Source organism: Hippopotamus amphibius, chromosome 1, assembly GCF_030028045.1.
Source record: "Hippopotamus amphibius kiboko isolate mHipAmp2 chromosome 1, mHipAmp2.hap2, whole genome shotgun sequence".
Lineage (NCBI taxonomy): Eukaryota > Metazoa > Chordata > Mammalia > Artiodactyla > Hippopotamidae > Hippopotamus > Hippopotamus amphibius.
This window is the reverse complement of record NC_080186.1, coordinates 77,775,081-77,793,002: the sequence shown is the minus strand read 5'-3', so window position 1 is coordinate 77,793,002 and position 17,922 is coordinate 77,775,081. Positions and strand designations below refer to the sequence as shown.

At 40.0% G+C, this 17,922-nt stretch overlaps 1 protein-coding gene across 3 annotated transcripts in view; it reads left to right on the top strand.

Annotated features, from left to right (window-relative positions):
* Nucleotides 1-17,922, top strand: part of PDE4B (phosphodiesterase 4B) — a 124,213-nt gene that overhangs the window by 76,136 nt on the left and 30,155 nt on the right. The window contains exons 1-2 of one of the 3 annotated variants that reach the window (XM_057717188.1): nt 6,031-6,067; nt 6,574-6,683. In XM_057717188.1, the coding sequence (XP_057573171.1) occupies nt 6,594-6,683 (90 nt within the window). In that variant the 5' untranslated portion in view covers nt 6,031-6,067; nt 6,574-6,593. Of the gene's footprint in view, nt 1-6,030; nt 6,068-6,298; nt 6,321-6,570; nt 6,684-17,922 lie in introns of those variants that run through there. The other 2 variants (XM_057717178.1, XM_057717196.1) reach the window with 2 other exon arrangements.

The following is a 17,922-nucleotide window of genomic DNA, read 5'->3' as shown; positions in this document are numbered from 1 at the left end:
CGTTTATGAGAGTCATCCCTGTTGTTGCCTCTGGCAATTGTTCGGATTGATTTAACCACCATACTCTCTTGAAAATAGTACCACTCTCTCCCATGAAAAGAATCTGATTATGTGAGGCAGATAAACAAAAGGTTACTTACATTTTTTTTCTATGCACTGTGTTGGGGTAGAAGGTCTTGGAATCTTGACAGGCATGTGTCTGATATATACAGAGCTGTGTTAAAATTGCATGTAGAATGATCCCTTATGTCAGGAATCTAAAATACTCAAACTCATAGAAGCTGAGGGTAGAATGGTAGTTGCCAGGGGTCGGGTGAAGGAGGATTGGGGAGTTGTTGGCCAAAAGGTACATAGTTTCAGATCCACAGGGTAAGTCCTAGAGACCTGCTGTATAGCATGATGGTACCTATGGCTAACCATTCTGTATGATATATGCAAAAATTTGTTAAGGTAGATCTCATTTAAATGTTCTTAGCACATGCGTGCCCGCACAGACACACACACAAAGAGGGAGGGAGGAAGCTTTTAGAGGTGATGGTTAAGTTTATGAGATTACTTATGGTGACGGTTTCACAGGTGTATACTTATCTTCAAACTCATCAAGGTGTATACATGAAACATGCCCAGCTTTTTTGTATGTCAATCATATCTCAATAAAAAAAATTACATTTAGATATAGTTTATAGAAAATTTATATTTAAGGTATATTGTGATGCTTTCACTTGCTAATTGTATGGATTTGGGACCTCTCTGAGTCCCACTTTCCTCATCTGTCTGAAGAAATCCTCATATTGAGGGCTTCAAAGTCAAATGATGTAAGTATGTAAAAGGGCCTCTGTCCCAGTTTTTCCCAGAGATCAGTAATACCAACATGCTTTCCTGCACAGAGGGTGGGGCCAACTTTTAGGGCGTGTGGGGTCTGTTACCAGCTGGGCCATTGACTTCATCACTGCTAAAATCTGTTTCCATGCTTTTCAGCTCTGAGCAGCTTGCTGTTTGTGGCCAGGCTGAGGTTTCTCATTGCCCTTTCCTGTCACCCTCCTCTGCATCTCTCCTGACCAACACCTCTCTGCTAACACACACACATACACACACACACACACGTACATGCTACTGAATTTGCATGAAAAAACTGGGAACATTGAAATATGAGCTAAGTATTAGCTGAGCTGAAAAATTATTAAAGCGCAATAAGGGAGATCATTGACTGAAAAAAAAAAAGAATGTTACTCAACAGTTTGTACAGTGCTGTCTATTTTCTTTCTTTTTTTGGCCACACCTCACTGCTTGTTGGATCTTAGTTCCCAGCAACCGGGGAGGGGATTGAACCTGGGCCCTTGCCAGTAAAAGTGCAGAGTCCTAACCACTGGACCGTCAGGGAATTCCAAGTCTATTTTCAATTATATACATGTATACATGAAAGGATATGCACAGGGGGATAATGATGGTGATCTCTGCTTGGTAAATTGTGACATTTTTATCAAAATTTTTTGCTCCTAATTTTCTAATTGTCTACAATGCACCTATATCGCATCTGTAATAATAAATGCAATATGTACAAAATGTGCATTATACTTAAAGGTTTAGAGACTGGTTTTGTGTGTATTCTCCTATTCTCCCTTCCCTGTGAGAACAGGCTAAGTATTCTTCTTATGTTCATTTTACAGATAAATAAATGTAGTCTCAGTAAAGTTAGGTAACTTGCCTGAGATTACCCATGGAAACAAGAGGAGGGACCAGAACCAAGCCAGGTCTTCTGAGTAAATATTGCACAGTAAATATTGTGCTAATGGCTGTGTTAGGTGGATCAGAAAAGGGAAGAGGAGACTCAAGAAATGACAACATTTAGGAAAGCAGTTACGCAATTTTAAAGAGAAAAGACCCAAGATGACACTTTAAATGCAGCAATTTCAGGAATGCATGCATTTTCAGCCCTTAGGTGAATCCTCTGTTTTATTGACCAAGATATGGTCTCTCCTGGAATCTTGCTCGGTTAATTTAAGCTTTGATTTAGCTTATGCCTTCAGGTGAATTAGAGATAATCATACCTCCTTAGTGTTTATCACACAGAGAGGTTGCAAGGATTAATGGGAAGTGTGCTTGGCGCTCCTTTGAGAAAAGAGCTGTATGAATGTCACATGTTATTACCAGACTAATATTCATTATAATTATTCATCCATCCTCTCTTCCTGTTTCTCAGGGTCAAATGCAATAACAACCAGACCTGCACAAGGAAGTAAATCTTCCTTTGTCGCTCTTGCTGAAGTAAAAGAGCAAAAGAAAGGAAGACTAGAAGTGAGGTTCTCCCTGCTCCTTCTTCCCTCTGCAAATTCTTGACAAGTAGAGTCACATGACCATACATTATCCCAATACCTTCTCTTATCCCCTTGAGACTTGCTTCTGGCGTGCTAAGCATCGTTCCTTCTCAGAGTCATCTTTGCAAGATGAGGAACAGAACCAGCTTCATGGGCAGGGGACCTGTGCAGCTGCACCGGACCTCTCACTCACAAGGGCCCCATAGTCAGTCTCGAAACTCGTAATAATTTTATCTTTAATTTTGGGTTTTGTAAGTAAAGTCAGATGGGAAAATGGAGCATATACTCTGGTGGCTTGGAGGCTCAGCTGTCCCATCTCCTGCCACCTGCCTGCTTCCTCTGCATGTGTTCTCAACCACCTGTTTCCATGGTCCTTGGCACCCCGGAGTTCATCCAGCATTCCTCTCCCTGCCCCTCATCCCGTGACCACGGCTCCTGTCCACTCCCAATGGGGGCCTGGGTACCCATGAAGAAAGGATCTGACTTGGACATGGGTACCTTGCAGCAAAGTCTCAGATGGGGCATGGGAGCAGCCGTCCCTGCCCTGGGCCGGCATGGCTGTACCGTGGTAGACAGAGTTCATGTCTTGGTGGGGGTGATCCTCTTGTCCACCCCAATCCAGGTATCTAGCACATCTTGGCCCAATGGGTGTAGCACCTTTAGGGGTCACCTGTCTGCTGTGGGTTGGGGCATTTGTACCATGGTGAAGGGAAATGTCTGCCTTTCCCAGAGCCTACCCCAGGCTGGGGCATAGCACGCAGTTTGGAAATTGGCAGATGGAGGCATCCCAGCAACTGGTAAGCTGTGCGTGTGCCCTAAGTCAGAGGCTGCAGGGCCTCTGGGGTCCTATAAGGGTCTGCACTCTCCTCCTGGTATTCCTCTGCCTGAAGAAACACAATTTTAAAGAGTAACTAAAATACACCATGCCATGAGTTAATTGTGACAAATGTTCCACTTTAAGATGTTAACTGTAGGGAAACCTGGATATTAGGTATATGGAAATGCTCTATATTATCTCTGCAACTTTTCTGTAAATCTAGAACCATTTTAAAATAAAAAGTTTATTTAAAAAATATATCACCACTACAGGTCAAGAGAGAGAGCGCAACTTCAGAAGAAAGGAAAAAGTTTATATTTTAAGACCTTTCATAGCTCTTTTTCCTGCTTTTTGAACAAGGGACTATGCATTTCATTTTGCCCTGGGCCCTGCAAATTATGGAACTGAGCCTGACTATAAAATCCCTAGTTGAATATGCAATTCTTCTATCTCCCTTCCTGTTCCTCCCACCCACACATACAAGTTTTGGGGTTACTGTGATTGTTGTTAATAATTATACTACTGTACACTGATCACCCACTAAGAACTGGTTACCATGTGAGATACTTTACATACTTGGTCTCATTTAAGCCCTTTATAAGCTTATAAGATAAATATTCTTATCCTTATTTTAAGATATGGGAAATAGAGGTCCAGTATCACGCAGTAAGTGGTAGGAGGGAAAGCCAAAATGCATGAAACTCAGTCCAAAGCTGGTGCTCTTTTCACAGTGCTACAGATGTACCCTCAGCCTCTAGATACCCAGGTATTTGCAGGCTGCTTGGGCAGGCACTTTGGTTTCCATTCCTCTGAGTATTTGCTAAGTATCTACTAGGTACCAAGCACCGGATCTGGTGCTACAGCTACAAAATTTTGGTGTGGAGGCCAGTTTGAGGTGCACTGGTCCTTTCCTTTGGTTGTACCAGTAAGTGGCTGGGGTTTGATGTGCCTGTCCTTAGCCCACTCTAACATCTGTGCCTCCTGCCTCAGTTTCTGTGATAAGAAGGCTCTAAAACAGGACATAAAGAAAACCTCGACCATGGATTAAGAATCTGGGGAGGAATAAGTTTTCATTAACTTCAAAATTTAAGTTTTTACCTAAAAAATATTGTGGCTGACCAGAATAAGAGAGGGCAGTGAAATAAGATCCTGCCCAATCTGTTGGCCAGTCACGGGCAGCTCACTATTGTCCCAACTCTAGGAGCACGTGTGTGTTCATTCTGTGTAGTAGACAAGGAATGAGTTGTGGCGATGATGGCACTTAATTGGTAGATCATTGAAGAGTTCTCCTCCTTCTTCTGTGTTTCACGGCTATAATGACTGTATTTTCTTTATGGGTGGAGATCGGATCCCTGCTGTCCTCTTCCTGAAGGAGAAATGTAATATATCATCCGACAGTCATTTTGCACATCAGTCAATTCAAAAAGCTCCAAGCAAGCTGCTTATTCCCCACCATCCTGGTGAATGTCTGATCTTAGTTACCAGAACCAGAACCATCTTAGCATTCCAGAACCACAGGTTGTGATGTGGAAGACACCAGGGTAGTGAAGCATGAGTAAATGGGAAATGGTTGAACTTTTTCTCTTATGAGAGGATGGGAGGGAGAACGGGAGGGTTCTGTCACTTCAGGAAAAGCTTTCTTGGATGAAGTGCTCTTCTGAAAGGAAACGGAGGCAAGGGGGTGTTTCAGACACACAAGAGAATCAGTGAGGAGATCCTTCGTGTTGAAGCAGCATGGGAAAATTGAGGAAGAAAGAAGGGAAGGTATGTGCAAGTCTGGCTTGAAATGAGTTTTACTAAAAACACTTCAATTCTTGTCTGCACATTTCTGAGGAGTGTGAAAAAAAATGAAGGAAGTCACCTCCAGTGGTTTTGTGGCTTTTTAAGTATGGCATACAGGATATTGAGTTTAACCCCTGTTTATCCTGAAGGTAGACATATGTGAGGGTAAACAAAACAGCTATTCTTTGAAATGTGCGTCTGTGCCAAGTGGTTCCTGTCACTCGGAATCTCTTTTCTGTTTATTCCCTTTTCTGCTTCAAGTGTGAGTGCCACACACACACAAAATTATTCAAATAATAATAAAAAAGCTATGTGATCTCCCTAGGATTTCTGTATGAACATATGAAAAATGTATCCTAAATATGACAGGAATGTCTGAGTCTTTTGTTTATGATAGAACTTCATGTGAGATTTTAAATTTTATTAGTACCTATCGTGTGCTTGCATTCCAGAAAGCTCTGTAGAGTTAATAGATGTTGTTGCCCTCAAAAATCAGTAATGTATGCAGGAGAGTCTGACTGGTTTTTATGACTGTCTACAGCATCATTGGTTCATCATCTATCATTTATAAAATTAATTTCAGTGTTTATTAACATAGGGTTCTTAAGTCAATAAGCTTAAGTGTTAGCTTAGACTCACAAACTTTTTGAGTATGGAATGACGTATTATGAACACTTAAAAAGAGTTTCATTACCCAGCAAAAATGTGATCTTAAAAGTAATATTTTTTGAGCGGACCGCTGGGAAATATTTACAGAAAGTCCAGTTTCCTACAGTGACAAATCTAAGCCCCCAGCTTTCATCAAAAAATCTGCAGCGTTCACATCTGGCTCCACCTGAAAGTCCGGTTCAGAATTTCCCTGTGATCCCAGCAGTTGCAGAAGAGAAGTTTTAGCTTTGTTTAGTATAACAAGAACTGCCCTGACTCCCAGGCCAATAAATGTGTTCACGTAAAACTCCAGACAGTTTCTCCGAGACTGCAGTCTTATCAGGGAGACCTTATTTTGCCTCCACTTGAAAGGGAGACTCGCAAGAGAGGAAAACTAGCCTTCTCCTCTCACTCATGCGGGTCAGTGTTTGCTGACTTGAAAGTTATTCCAACATTTGCGCAGTCCCCGGAATGAATGACCGCCTCGCCCTCCAACAACATAAGTGTCAGTTCCTCTCCAATTTTCGATTATACGTTTCATTTAGAAGAAAAGCCAAATGAGAAAATGCTTTCCTCATTTCTCCTCTAGACTGCAAACACTGAGAAATGACATCACGCACCCTAAAGAGCCCCGAGATGACTAAGGCAGAGAGAGCCTGAGAAAACTGACTGCTTCTGCCTCGAGTTTTAGGACTCATGTATGCAGATGAGCTTTTAAGAGCCGGCTCCCCGCCTTCTTCCTCAGAGGAAGTTTCTTGGTAGATCGCAGACACCTCATCCAGCCGGGGGCGGGGGGGTGAAAACTTGGCACCAGCCGTTCGGGGCAGAGCACCACGGTGATTTGTTCTCCTGGTGGAGAGAGCTGGAAGGAAGGAGTCGGCGCGCAAATAATGAAGGAGCACGGGGCCACCTTCAGTAGCGCTGGGCTCAGCGGCGGCAGCGGTGACTCGGCTATGGACAGCCTGCAGCCACTCCAGCCTAACTACATGTCTGTGTGTTTGTTTGCAGAAGAATCTTATCAAAAATTAGCAATGGAAACGCTGGAGGAACTGGACTGGTGCTTAGACCAGCTAGAGACCATCCAGACCTACCGCTCTGTCAGTGAGATGGCTTCTAACAAGGTAAGAGATGACCCTTTTATTCATTGAAGTGTGACCGCGCGGGGAGCTCCGGGCTCCCCTGGCCTCTGCCAGCAGCAGAGGTGCACGGGGACGCGACTGTCAGCTTTGTTGATCTGCCTCCGATGATTCTCTTCCAAAGTGCCACACTTTGCTTGTGTCGTGATGCTGCAGCAAAAGTTTGAAGTCCTCAGTACGCTTTAATTCCCAGAACTTTTCTTATTGATGTTGTTTAGGAATGTGTTTAAGGTGAGAGGTGTTTATGAAGTGTACAGTGGCACAATTGCCTTTTTCTTTTTTTTGTAAACAATTATCAGGAAGATAAAATCTGAATGAATCTACAGGGTAAAATATTGCATTGCAATCAGGTGTTATATACATATTTCTGAACAAGAAAATAATGCGATTTCTGTGTATCAATGGCGAGAATGATTTGCCATGAAGTTTCATAAATTCTGAAATTCTCCTCAGAAGGACGTTCTGATATTCTCAAACATTTCTTTTTGTGATACTGGTATGACCTAAGATTAGAAAAAGAAATGATATATCTGTCTCCAAAAAAGAAAGTTATTTTTTTAAAGTTTGCTGCTTTGCAAAGTGGAATCATTTGAAATGAAATTCCACCCATACTGCAAAGAAATGGTTTTATGTACAATGCCCAGACAAAACAATGTTGAAGAGCTTTCATTATCTATCATTATATCATTTGTTTAAGTAACACCTGGATTTCGAGTGCTAATTTATGTTGTGAGAGTTGTTGCTTTTTGTTTGTATTTTTCTCTTGGAGAATGTTAATTTTATATATATATATATATACACACATATATATATATATATAAAATTGAAACCCTTATCACTGTACCCTCATAAATACACATTACAAAATCCCCAATCATCCTAGCCTGAGGCATTATCTTATTTTACTGTCTTAAGGTTCTGGGGCTGAGAAGAGTTTTTGCTTCACACCTGCCAACATGCCCTTTCCAGTCCCAAATATGTGTCCGTCCTCCCTTTTTCCTGGGGTTAAAAGTATCACCTTCCTATCAAGACCTGCTGGCTCCTGCTCAAAGGATCTGAGCAGAGGAAGCATCATGTCCTGAAGGTTGGCAGGGTGAGGGGCGCGTGGTATAGAGAGTGGACTTTTCTTACTCTTGTTTATTGGTTAATGATAGGGCATAAAAATATGTCTCTCTCAAATTTTAGTTCAGATTCATGTTGGGAAAAAAAAAAAGGTTTGAGGTTTAACTATTTACTGACTTTTCTCTGAAGTTCTCAATTGAAGCTAAATTCTGGGTTTTTCCAGGCTGTTGTAAATCTCAACCGACTGCTTCCCCATGAGGAGGGCTTAACTGCGTAACTTCTCCAAACCACACTGGAGTGCATGTAGAAGGATTTTCACACAGGCTTTAGCCTCCTTTGAAGCATTCACAGATACTTTGTTCTTTGCATTTTGTGATCATTGACATACATGCAAGATGTGGCTCCAGTATTTAGGGGTGTTTTTTAGCAGGTTTCACTCTAAAGGACACCCTGAACTTTCTTCTGGAGTCACTAAGATAAAGTGGGCAACTAACCCCAGAGATAAAGGGAGATAAAGATTACTCATTGAGAATCTGCAAAATTGCCATTAGTTTTCATTTTGAGTGTTGATGCCTTGTAGATTCTAACCAGGTTTGTGTCTGGAGTGCTGAAATTAGACATTGTCTGTCTTGCAAATTTATTACAAATAATTTCACATTCAGTGTATAGTTAATGAGGCTCTGACACCAGGGACTGTGTAGGTCCTAGTGAGAATTCCAATCGCTTCAGGCTTCCGTTCCTCCTTTATGGTGTCATGTGCAGGAAGCAATGAAAGTTGAATAGAGCTAACCCTAAAGAAAGGGCTAAACCTTAATGCTGACACAGTTAGCTTAAGAAGAAGGCGTGCAGCTTTGCTTATTTCTAGAGCTACAGTGGAGAGGTTGTAGGGCAAAGCAATTATCCAGTGGATGAATAATGCCCAGCTGACAGCTGAAGTCAATTTCAACTTTTAAAACGATCTCTCTCTTTTTACTTAGCTACCTACCCCCACCCCCCAAGTCTTGATTATCCAGATAATCATCTCAGGTGAAGTTTAATCCGTGGCACATATAATATAATGAGAATATTTTTGTGGCCACCAGAAAGAAATTGATCTATACCAGTTTAGGGTGAATTGAATTTATGTGGTAAAACTAAAATTCCACATCCAATTTTAAATATTGTCAAAATTATTTGAGTGTTCAGTCTGAGCTGCTGTTTAAAAATATCGTCATCATCATCATTACTATGTAGTCTTTTTCGGTCATCTTTTGCTTACTCTCACTGAACAAAGTTTGGAGCTGTGGCAAATCTCTGAGTTACAGACTTGGAAGTAAGTGTGAAGATGTTCTATACAGGAAGTATGTGAAACGCATGGGCTTTGGAGTCAAAAGATCATGTTTCAGATCCTGTTTCTATCATTTACTGGCTTCTTGACCTTGGCCAATTTACTTAACTGCTCTAAGACGTAACTTTCTCAGTAAAGCAGGGATGAAAGTCGTACCTACCTCACTGTGGTTGCTGTGAAGACTGAAATAAGGCGTCTAAAGCACTCAGCAAGGCCCTTGCTGTGTCGCAAAAATTCAATAAGTGATAACTTATTAATAGCATCCACGACGTCTTTGTGAAAAAACTGTGTCTCTAGTTCTGATCAGCTAAGTGACTGCTGAGTTTTGTTTGCAGCCTCCGAACTTACATAAGAGTGGTGATGGGAGAGCCCGTGTTTTGCTTGGGTGTTTGGAGAGTACACGTGTGCCAGTCTACCTGCAAATGGTAGAACGTTGACTATGTCTAGTAGAGGAAAAGCAAGTAGTCTTTATATTCATTTCATTTGGGTAGGTCTGGCTTTGTTTGTTTGTTGTTTCTTCTTAACCCTTTTGAAGAAAACTGTGACTCAAAGATTGCCACTGTCCCAAGTGTCCTTCAGAGCCCAGAGTTAGATAAGGAACCATTTCTGTGACTTACAAAAACATAGTCTTCTCCTTGGCTCAAATTTCCCTCCTCACTTAATGCTGGCCACAGGCCAAATGGAATTCCAGCATTACAGAGAAAGATGCAGCCAGGTGGATCAGTATTGTAGATTATATCCCCCCAAGAATTACAACAAGATGGAATAAATTAAGTAGGCGTTTACAAGGCAATGACATTGTCTTTCAAGATGAAAAGGATGTCTAGTGAACCTTCTGTCAGCAGCTAGACACGTGAGAGCTGTTTTTTGTAACCACAGATTGCCTTCTTAGATTTGTTCATTAATTTTTTGCTTCAACTTTTATCGCCTCCTGAATTAGAAGAATTGTCTTACACTTCAGTGAAAATGCATCAGAGCATGAGTTCCTCAGTGTGCAAAACAGTCAGATGTTTTGAAAACAGGATGCTTTGGCTCTGCATTATAAAAAGAGGAACGGAAAGAGAAACAGTATAGAAAGGAAGAAAGCAAATAGCCTCAGCAGGATCCCCAGCCCAACAACAGCATAAACACTGACCTATCTTCCTGACCTTCACTGTGGCTCAGTTCCTGACCTCGTGTCACCAAAGCCAACCCACGTCATTGGAGGAGGAGAGGAGGAATGGCGCAGCTGCTGTGAGGGTGACTAGAATTTCCTGTCTCCTTCCTGACAGACGCAGGCAGAAAAGTACAGAGTTGCAACAACCGTGGCTGAGGAAGGACCGACACAGAGCAGTCCTAGGGAGGTGGTGTTGTGACTGAGGGCAGAGAGGGAGCTTTGACTGAGAAAGAGAGTCTCTGGCCTAAAATTTTCAGGTGAAAAACGTCAAAGGGGTCATTCTTACCCAGCATGTTGAGTGTTTTTCAAAAGATGCACGGACTGTGATACCCAGTAAGGAGCTATGTTCAAGCAGCTGGTCGCTGACCTCACTTCCCCCCCAAAGTCCCCAAATACCCTTTCCCTTCTCAACTAGCTTTGCCCTGGGGCTATTTTATGTATTTTATGTGTAGTACAAAGGTTTGGGCCTTATTGATGAAAATGGAAGTTCTATTGTTGAAAAGAGCAGCCCTAAATAATATTAGTACTTTCTTTAGAATGGAGCATCAGGACGCAGCATTTGAGTAAATGTTTGCTAAGGAAGTCAGTAAGATGGGAATGGGAGATAGACGGGCCTTTTTTCTCTAAGGGCATCAGAAAGTCAGCTACAGATACCATTAAAGGAGAAATGAGTCCTCTCAGCTATACAGGTTTATTTTTCTGATTCTTCAGGTGTGGCCATACGAGAATATCAAACTCGAAGCCAACTAATTGCCTGTGCTCTTGGGTGGGAGGGAATAAAGTCATAGAATTCTACCAGCCTGCAGCCACCTGGCACCCCAGCTGCATGTCACTGGAATGTAACCATGATAGGTTGATGCCCTTACAGTTGGTGAGCCATTCTCTATCTAATTGTATAATCAGTAACGATGGGAAATATTGGATCCAGCAGAACTGAAAGGAAATAGATCTTATTGGTCAACAGATTCCTCTCAGAGCTCTGTTGGGAAGATGATAGACAGGTGACCAATTATTGAAAGGGATTAATTCCACTTTTGCCGAAAATTAAATGACATGATTAGAGCAGTGCCCCCCTTGGGGCAAGAGGGCTCCTTTTCCTGGACCCTGTGCTTATAGAGAGCCTAGTCTAGTCTTCGTCCAGCTATACTCTGCTCTAGGAGGTGGGGAGGCTGCTGGGTCAAGGGAGCACAGGTCCTTCCAGACCATATGGTCCCTTCCAGACCATAGTACATCTGCTGGACCCCCACATTGTCAGCTCAAATGGCTTTGAACTCACTTCTGGGGCCTATACAGCCCTCTTTCCGGGATGTGCTACAGGAAAGCATACCTTTAGGTCCAAGGAGTAGCCAAGAGGCAGCAATTTGGCTTGAGAGAGTTGTGTGGGAGAAGCTTGGACATGTAGGCTGTCCAAGCAGAGGGTGTACATCTGGGGCCCACATACAAGGTCCCTGGTGGTGCTCAGACGTAGGGAAAGAACAGGGCAGGGCGTGGTCCATGAGCTAGATTCCCCTGCACTACCAAGGCATTCAAGGTTTCTAAATTCAATCTGGCCTTTCATAGGAAGGGATGTCTGTTGAGATAGGAGTATGGGAGGTAGCTCAATTTATATCCTTATATGATTAGACTTATGATATGGTGCCACAAATGTTGGAGGTGAGAGACCAGAATAGAATAAAAATCAGTTCTGATGGCCAAGTGGGGGACTCGTACATTGTTTTGATCCAACTTTTCTTTCTTTACTGCTGAGATGTATACGGTACTGGAGGCAGCAAAGTGAAAAGAACCTGGGTTTGAGGTCTAGCTCTGCCTTTATTCAGGTGTATTGTCTTAAACAATTAAATCATTTTGAACCTCTGCCTTCTCTTAACTACAAAAAAAAATTGTTGGAGAAGACTGTCTTCATGGTGTACTTCAGCTCTTCCATTTATTGATAGAACAATAATGGTAAACAGCCAAACTACGTTTACAAGTGAATATTTTGTGTGCAGTCATTGTGCTAAGCTCCTTATCACTTGCTGTCATTAACACTCACAGCAACCCTTTGAAATAGATACTATTCTCATCCCCATTTTACAGATGTATAGAATGAGGCTTAGAGAGTTGAAATAAATTGCCTAAGGTAAAGATGAGAGCCAGGATTCATACCCAGGGCCATCTGACTCACCATCAATGATCTCAGTGGGACAGGTAAATATAGAGATATAGAGATACTGAATGAGTCTTATAAGGGAATTTTGTTGTGGTTTCTGGGAGGTCTTATTCTTCTAACTCTGGCCATCACTGATGGGTAGATCTGGTTCAGAATCCCAAACTGCAATTACCATATTCTGGGCCTCTAGACTGGCCATTAATAACCTCCAGCTCAATCTTTGTGGCTGGGAAGCAAAGAAGAGGGGGAAGAATAACTATAGTTATAGAAATGATTATAAAGCACCCATAAAACTGTAAATGATGATATTAAACTAATCCACTGCATCAGTTTGCTAAATTCAAGGTCTATTTGTTTTCCCAGATCCTTCTCTAACACGGCCCAAGATAAGACAGCAAAGTTTTGCTTAAAGGACTTTAGCCTACCCTCTAATTCCCTTTTTACCTACCCCCCTCCCTGAAATAAAAAGAAAATAGAGAGAGGCTACTATTATTTTTTAAATCTGTTATTATGATTAAAATAATTAGGGCAATTTCATCATTTACTATGTCCTTTCCAATGCATGCAGTATGACCATAAAACAGAGTAACAATGCTTCCGTAGCAGTAATTAATATAGGGAAATTTCCTAGAAGTAACATGGAGACTGTCATCCTTGGATTTGTCTTCATACAAAGATGAGATAGAAAATTAAACTGTTTAGCCTTTATCCAGCATTATTTCAGTTACTCTTTCTATGACAAAATAGAGTTGTATTATTTAAAGTGTAATTCAATATTCCAAGCCTAGTCTTATCAAAACAAATCAAAGAACTTGAAAGTTGTTTAATGCTTTGTAAAAAATTTGATCTGTAATCTATTTTGCTTAATTTAAATATTTCTGCATTGGTAGTTACAGAACCATTTCCTTCACTGAATTCTAATCCATTTAGCCCAATCTTTCTGCTTAACTTACTTGAAAGTCCCCAAATGAACACATCTCTAAAAACCAAGCATCAATGAAGTGAAGAAATGTTACCGTTGATTGGTACACCTCCTGGCTAGCTGATAAGAGATGATGATATTCTTATCATCATCAGAATAAGTAAGTCATTTTAAGGGGAGCCTTTCCACATTAAAAAAAAAATCAGATAACTCTATTTAGAGTGCAAATATAAACCTAGAACACTAGTTTTGAAAAAGAGTTATACTATGTTAATAGAATAGATGTTTTACATCTTTTTATATTTCTTTCTCGTCTTTTTTTTTTTCTTTTAGAGTGTGCCCCAGTCTAGAAGTCCCCCCAGATCCATGCCATTGTTATCTGTGAAAGAAAAGGCCAAGGGTGGAGCTTATTCTTGTACTATTCTTCCAAAACATCTTACTTCCAAGTAAAAGTGTACTCAGCAAGTAGAGATAGCTCAGCTCTGGAAGCCAGGGCTTACCAAACCAGAAGATACCAGGGCAAACTTGTGCCACGGTCAATAGATTTCACGCTCTAGAAGGCTCTGTGCCAATTGTCGCTGTGCATCTCTGCACATCCCTCTACTTTAGCATTTTTCAGGGACCTGCCAACCCTTCTCTGTCTTGCCCACTTGTACGTGATGTTTCCCTCAACTGGTGCCAAACTGTTAAGTCTCTTGGATATTTTACTGTAACTTCCTTTGTTTGATTTACTTTAAAGTAGCCAAGTGTTTCCGCAAAGAAAGGACTGTTAAGTTACTTAGAAATGAAGAAGACAGTAAAACTCCTGTTTCTTTTGTTTCTGTTATGGGAAGTGACTGATAATCATTTTCTCTTTAAAAAGTGCCTGACAATTTTTTTTCTCTTTATGGAGTAGAATTTAAATGCTATAAATCATGCAGTTCTGCTCATGAGTCACATGTTTCCTTCAGCTAATTACTTGCCATTTAAAAATCTTCAGAGATTGAAGTTTAGTGAACTTATTGAAAAGAAAATTCATCTTTATGGCTCAATTTCATCTCTCTCTTTTTTTGTAACTATTCAAAATATGGTCATCTTAAAAACGGTTATTTAAAAACCCTAAATGGCCCAGTTCCCCTTACTCTTTGTTAACAGCATAGTGCATAATGTTATAACCATTGGCAAATTATAAAAATGAAATTTGAGTACAGATACCAGCAGCAAAAGAGACTTGCTCAATTTTAAAAATTTACATTTAAGGCAAGAGGCCTTGGCATTTTATATCCGAAAATTTTAAACAGTTATTTTGGAAAGAAAACAGTAAGAAGAGACATTATCATTAAATAACAATATCTGTCCAACTCAACCCCACAGGCTGTGTGCTGAAGCTAATCAGACCGGGCAAAGGGGAGTGTTAATTTGGCAACTATCTAATGTCATTGGTCAGTATGGATGGTAAAAGTTGATAAACTAAAACAAAAGAGATCTGAATATGTTCTTTCTAGTTATAGTCTAATGTGGTTGCATTAGACAAAATTCTACAACTTTGAGCCCGGAAGGGACCCATATAGGTAGTATCTATTTTAAGACTTCGTTTTACAGATGAGGACTATAAAAACAGGATTAAATATCTAATATGCTCCAAAGATCTTTGTAAAATATAAAACACAATCTAAATGAAAAGTAATTTTATTATGACATGACTTCTTCAGCGTCATCAGGTTAATTAGTGGAAGATTAAGGTGCTAAAATCCAGCTTGCCCTTCGTCTTCGGCAAAAAGCTGATGAAGCTTAAGAAAGACGTGGGATGTTCCCTCTTTAGTTTGCATTAATTTTTAACCTTCTCATTGTCCTTCTCATTACGTTTCCTGAATAAAAGCTATACATGTCTTAATCATTTCAGGTAAAGAGAACTAATTTAGTATTCCTGAAAATTCTGTGATTAAAATCTAGCAGGAAATAGTTGGAGTGAGTTATTTAAATGCCCCTGGCATTGGCTGTTTTGATCTTCTTCTCTTTGCGTTTTGCTGTTTCAACTTTTGAATAAATATACATTTATTAATATATCTGAATTAATAGATATTAATATAATATACACATATACATACGTATATCATCAGATAAAAAAATCTTATTAAGGATTAACATTTTCATCCTCACATAGTTGAAATGATACCCTACAGATAATTTATTCCAACTTTTTCAGTTAAAGAATAGCCTATTTCTTCATGCTTTTCTTAGGTTAGATTCCCATAAACGGGATTAATGGATTAAAGAGCAACAATTTTAAGGCTTTTGATACATATTTGCTTTCCCACTGACCCCAATGCCAAAGTTTAAGCAGTAAAAACCCTGTGATTAGTATAACTGCCTTTCAACTTCTTTCTATTTCTTCCTTTCCTATCTCTGAAACTGAAGGTGATAATTTGGAGAGTTTTACCAACTGGTGAAAACATAGTCAATGTTTGGATTCTCTCTGCTGCTTAGCACAGCTGTTAGTTTAGGAAGTAGAAATGAAGACAGTGATCTCAGGTTAACCCTATCCCTGCACCCCAGAATGTTTCTGCCCAGTGGCCCAAATTATGCAAAGCTCTCCCGACTCAAACACGAGTTCTGGATTCTTGAGTTGTATTACCAACATCTTGGTGGAGTTGAGTTCAGCCGTGTTGGCAGCCACATATTTAGAAACAATATCGATGTAATTAATGCCTTTTCAACATTTGAAATCAAATAAACCTCATTTACAGTAGATAGAGATACATTTTTATATGCTTAAGTAACTCGTTACTTAAACTTGATTTTAACTCAAGTTTCAATGTTTTGATGTTTTGTAGATGTCCGAGTTAAGCAGAGGTTGCAAATATTTTTCTGTAAAATACTGAGGAATTCTGAACTATTAACCTAATTACTTAAAATGAGAAGATGCAAGAAAAAGGAAAGGGAAAATGACTTGGGAAGAACTGGTCGTCTAGTTTATAGTAGCCCCTCCCCCTTATCTGTGGTTTTGCTTTCCACCATTTCAGTAACCTTTGGTCAACTGCGGTCCAAAAATATTAAATGGAAAATTCCAGAAGTGAACAATTTATAAGTTTTAAATTGTGCGCTGTTCTGATTAATGTGATGAAATCACGCACCATCCCACTCCACCCGCCCAGAGGCACGTGGTTCACCCCTTTGTCCAGCGTATCTTGCCCGATGCTTAGTAGCCAGGAGGGTTATCAGATCAACTGTCCTGGTATCTCAGTTCTTGTGTTCAAGTGACCCTTACTTTACATTTTACGTAATAATGGCCCCAAAGCAGAAGAGTAGTGCTGCTGGCCATTCAGATATGACAAGGAGAAGTTATAAAGTGCTTCCTTTAAGTGAAAAGGCAAAAATTCTCAACTTAGGAAGGAAAGAGAACAATCAGATGCTGAGCTTGCTAAGATCTCTGGTAAGAAAAAATCTATTGGTGAAATTGTGAAAAAGAGAAAAGAAATTTGTGCCAGTTTTGCACCTCAAGCTGCAAAGGTCATGGCCACAGTGTGTGATAAGTGCTTAATTGAGATGGAAAAAGCATTAAATTTGTACAATAAGATATTTTGTTAGAGGCCACACTCACATAACTCATTACAGTATATTATAATTGTTCTATTTTAGTATTAGTTATTGTTGTTAATCTCTAATTGGTAAATTAAACTTTGTCATAGGTATAGGGAAAAACATTGTATGTATAGAGTTCAGTATGATCTTCGGTTCATGCATTCACTGGAGGTCTTGGAACATATCCTCCACCGATAAAAGGGGACGACTGGATAGTATTTATTAAGGGAAATTATTCCATGCCAAAATATACTTCATAGTCTAGCTCTTTTGATATTTACCCATTGCTAATCATCACTTATTTTATTAAGTAGGACAAAGTGAGAAATTGTCTTGGTATATAATGTAGGAAGTGAAAAGAAAATTTTAAACTCCTGGAAGAATAAGAACGCTTTTTTTAGCCGTTAGAATAAGATATAGGAAACTTGAATTTCAAAGCTAAAATACGTAAAAGGAGATTTTACTACTGGGGGTGAAAGGGGTGAGAGGAGATTAATAACCAGGATCATCAGCTGAGTATAAGAAAAGAACTGACAGAGTAGAAAAAATAGACTAAAATTTTAGTAGCTCTTGTTGTTCCCAGCAGTGGACTTCCAAATTCCTCTCTACCCTCAATATCAGAAGATCTACTGAAAACATGGAAGAGTTTTATGACAACTTGAGAATGAAGAAATGTAGGCTCTACCCCTCTCTCGGTATACTGTTGCCTAGTAAACCTCCCTTTGGCTCAAATACATCATCAAGCCCTGTACTATGAACCTACTCCTGGTCTGCTAGACTTCTTGGCTTCCTTTTTTTGAAATCCTACCTTAGCTACTCTGACTTGGATCAAATTTTCAAAGAGCATCTTAGCTATCTTATTGGTTAATATCATAGCTAACATTTTCATTATCTAGGGTTTTATTTATGTCTGCTCCAGATTGTACACTCTTGAGTCCTGAAATTCTGCTTGAATTTTTGAGGCTCCACAAAAATTACAATACTGGGGCTAAAAATTATCAAGGAAGCATAGCTCTACATCTGTCAGGAGGGAAATGAAAAGCAAAT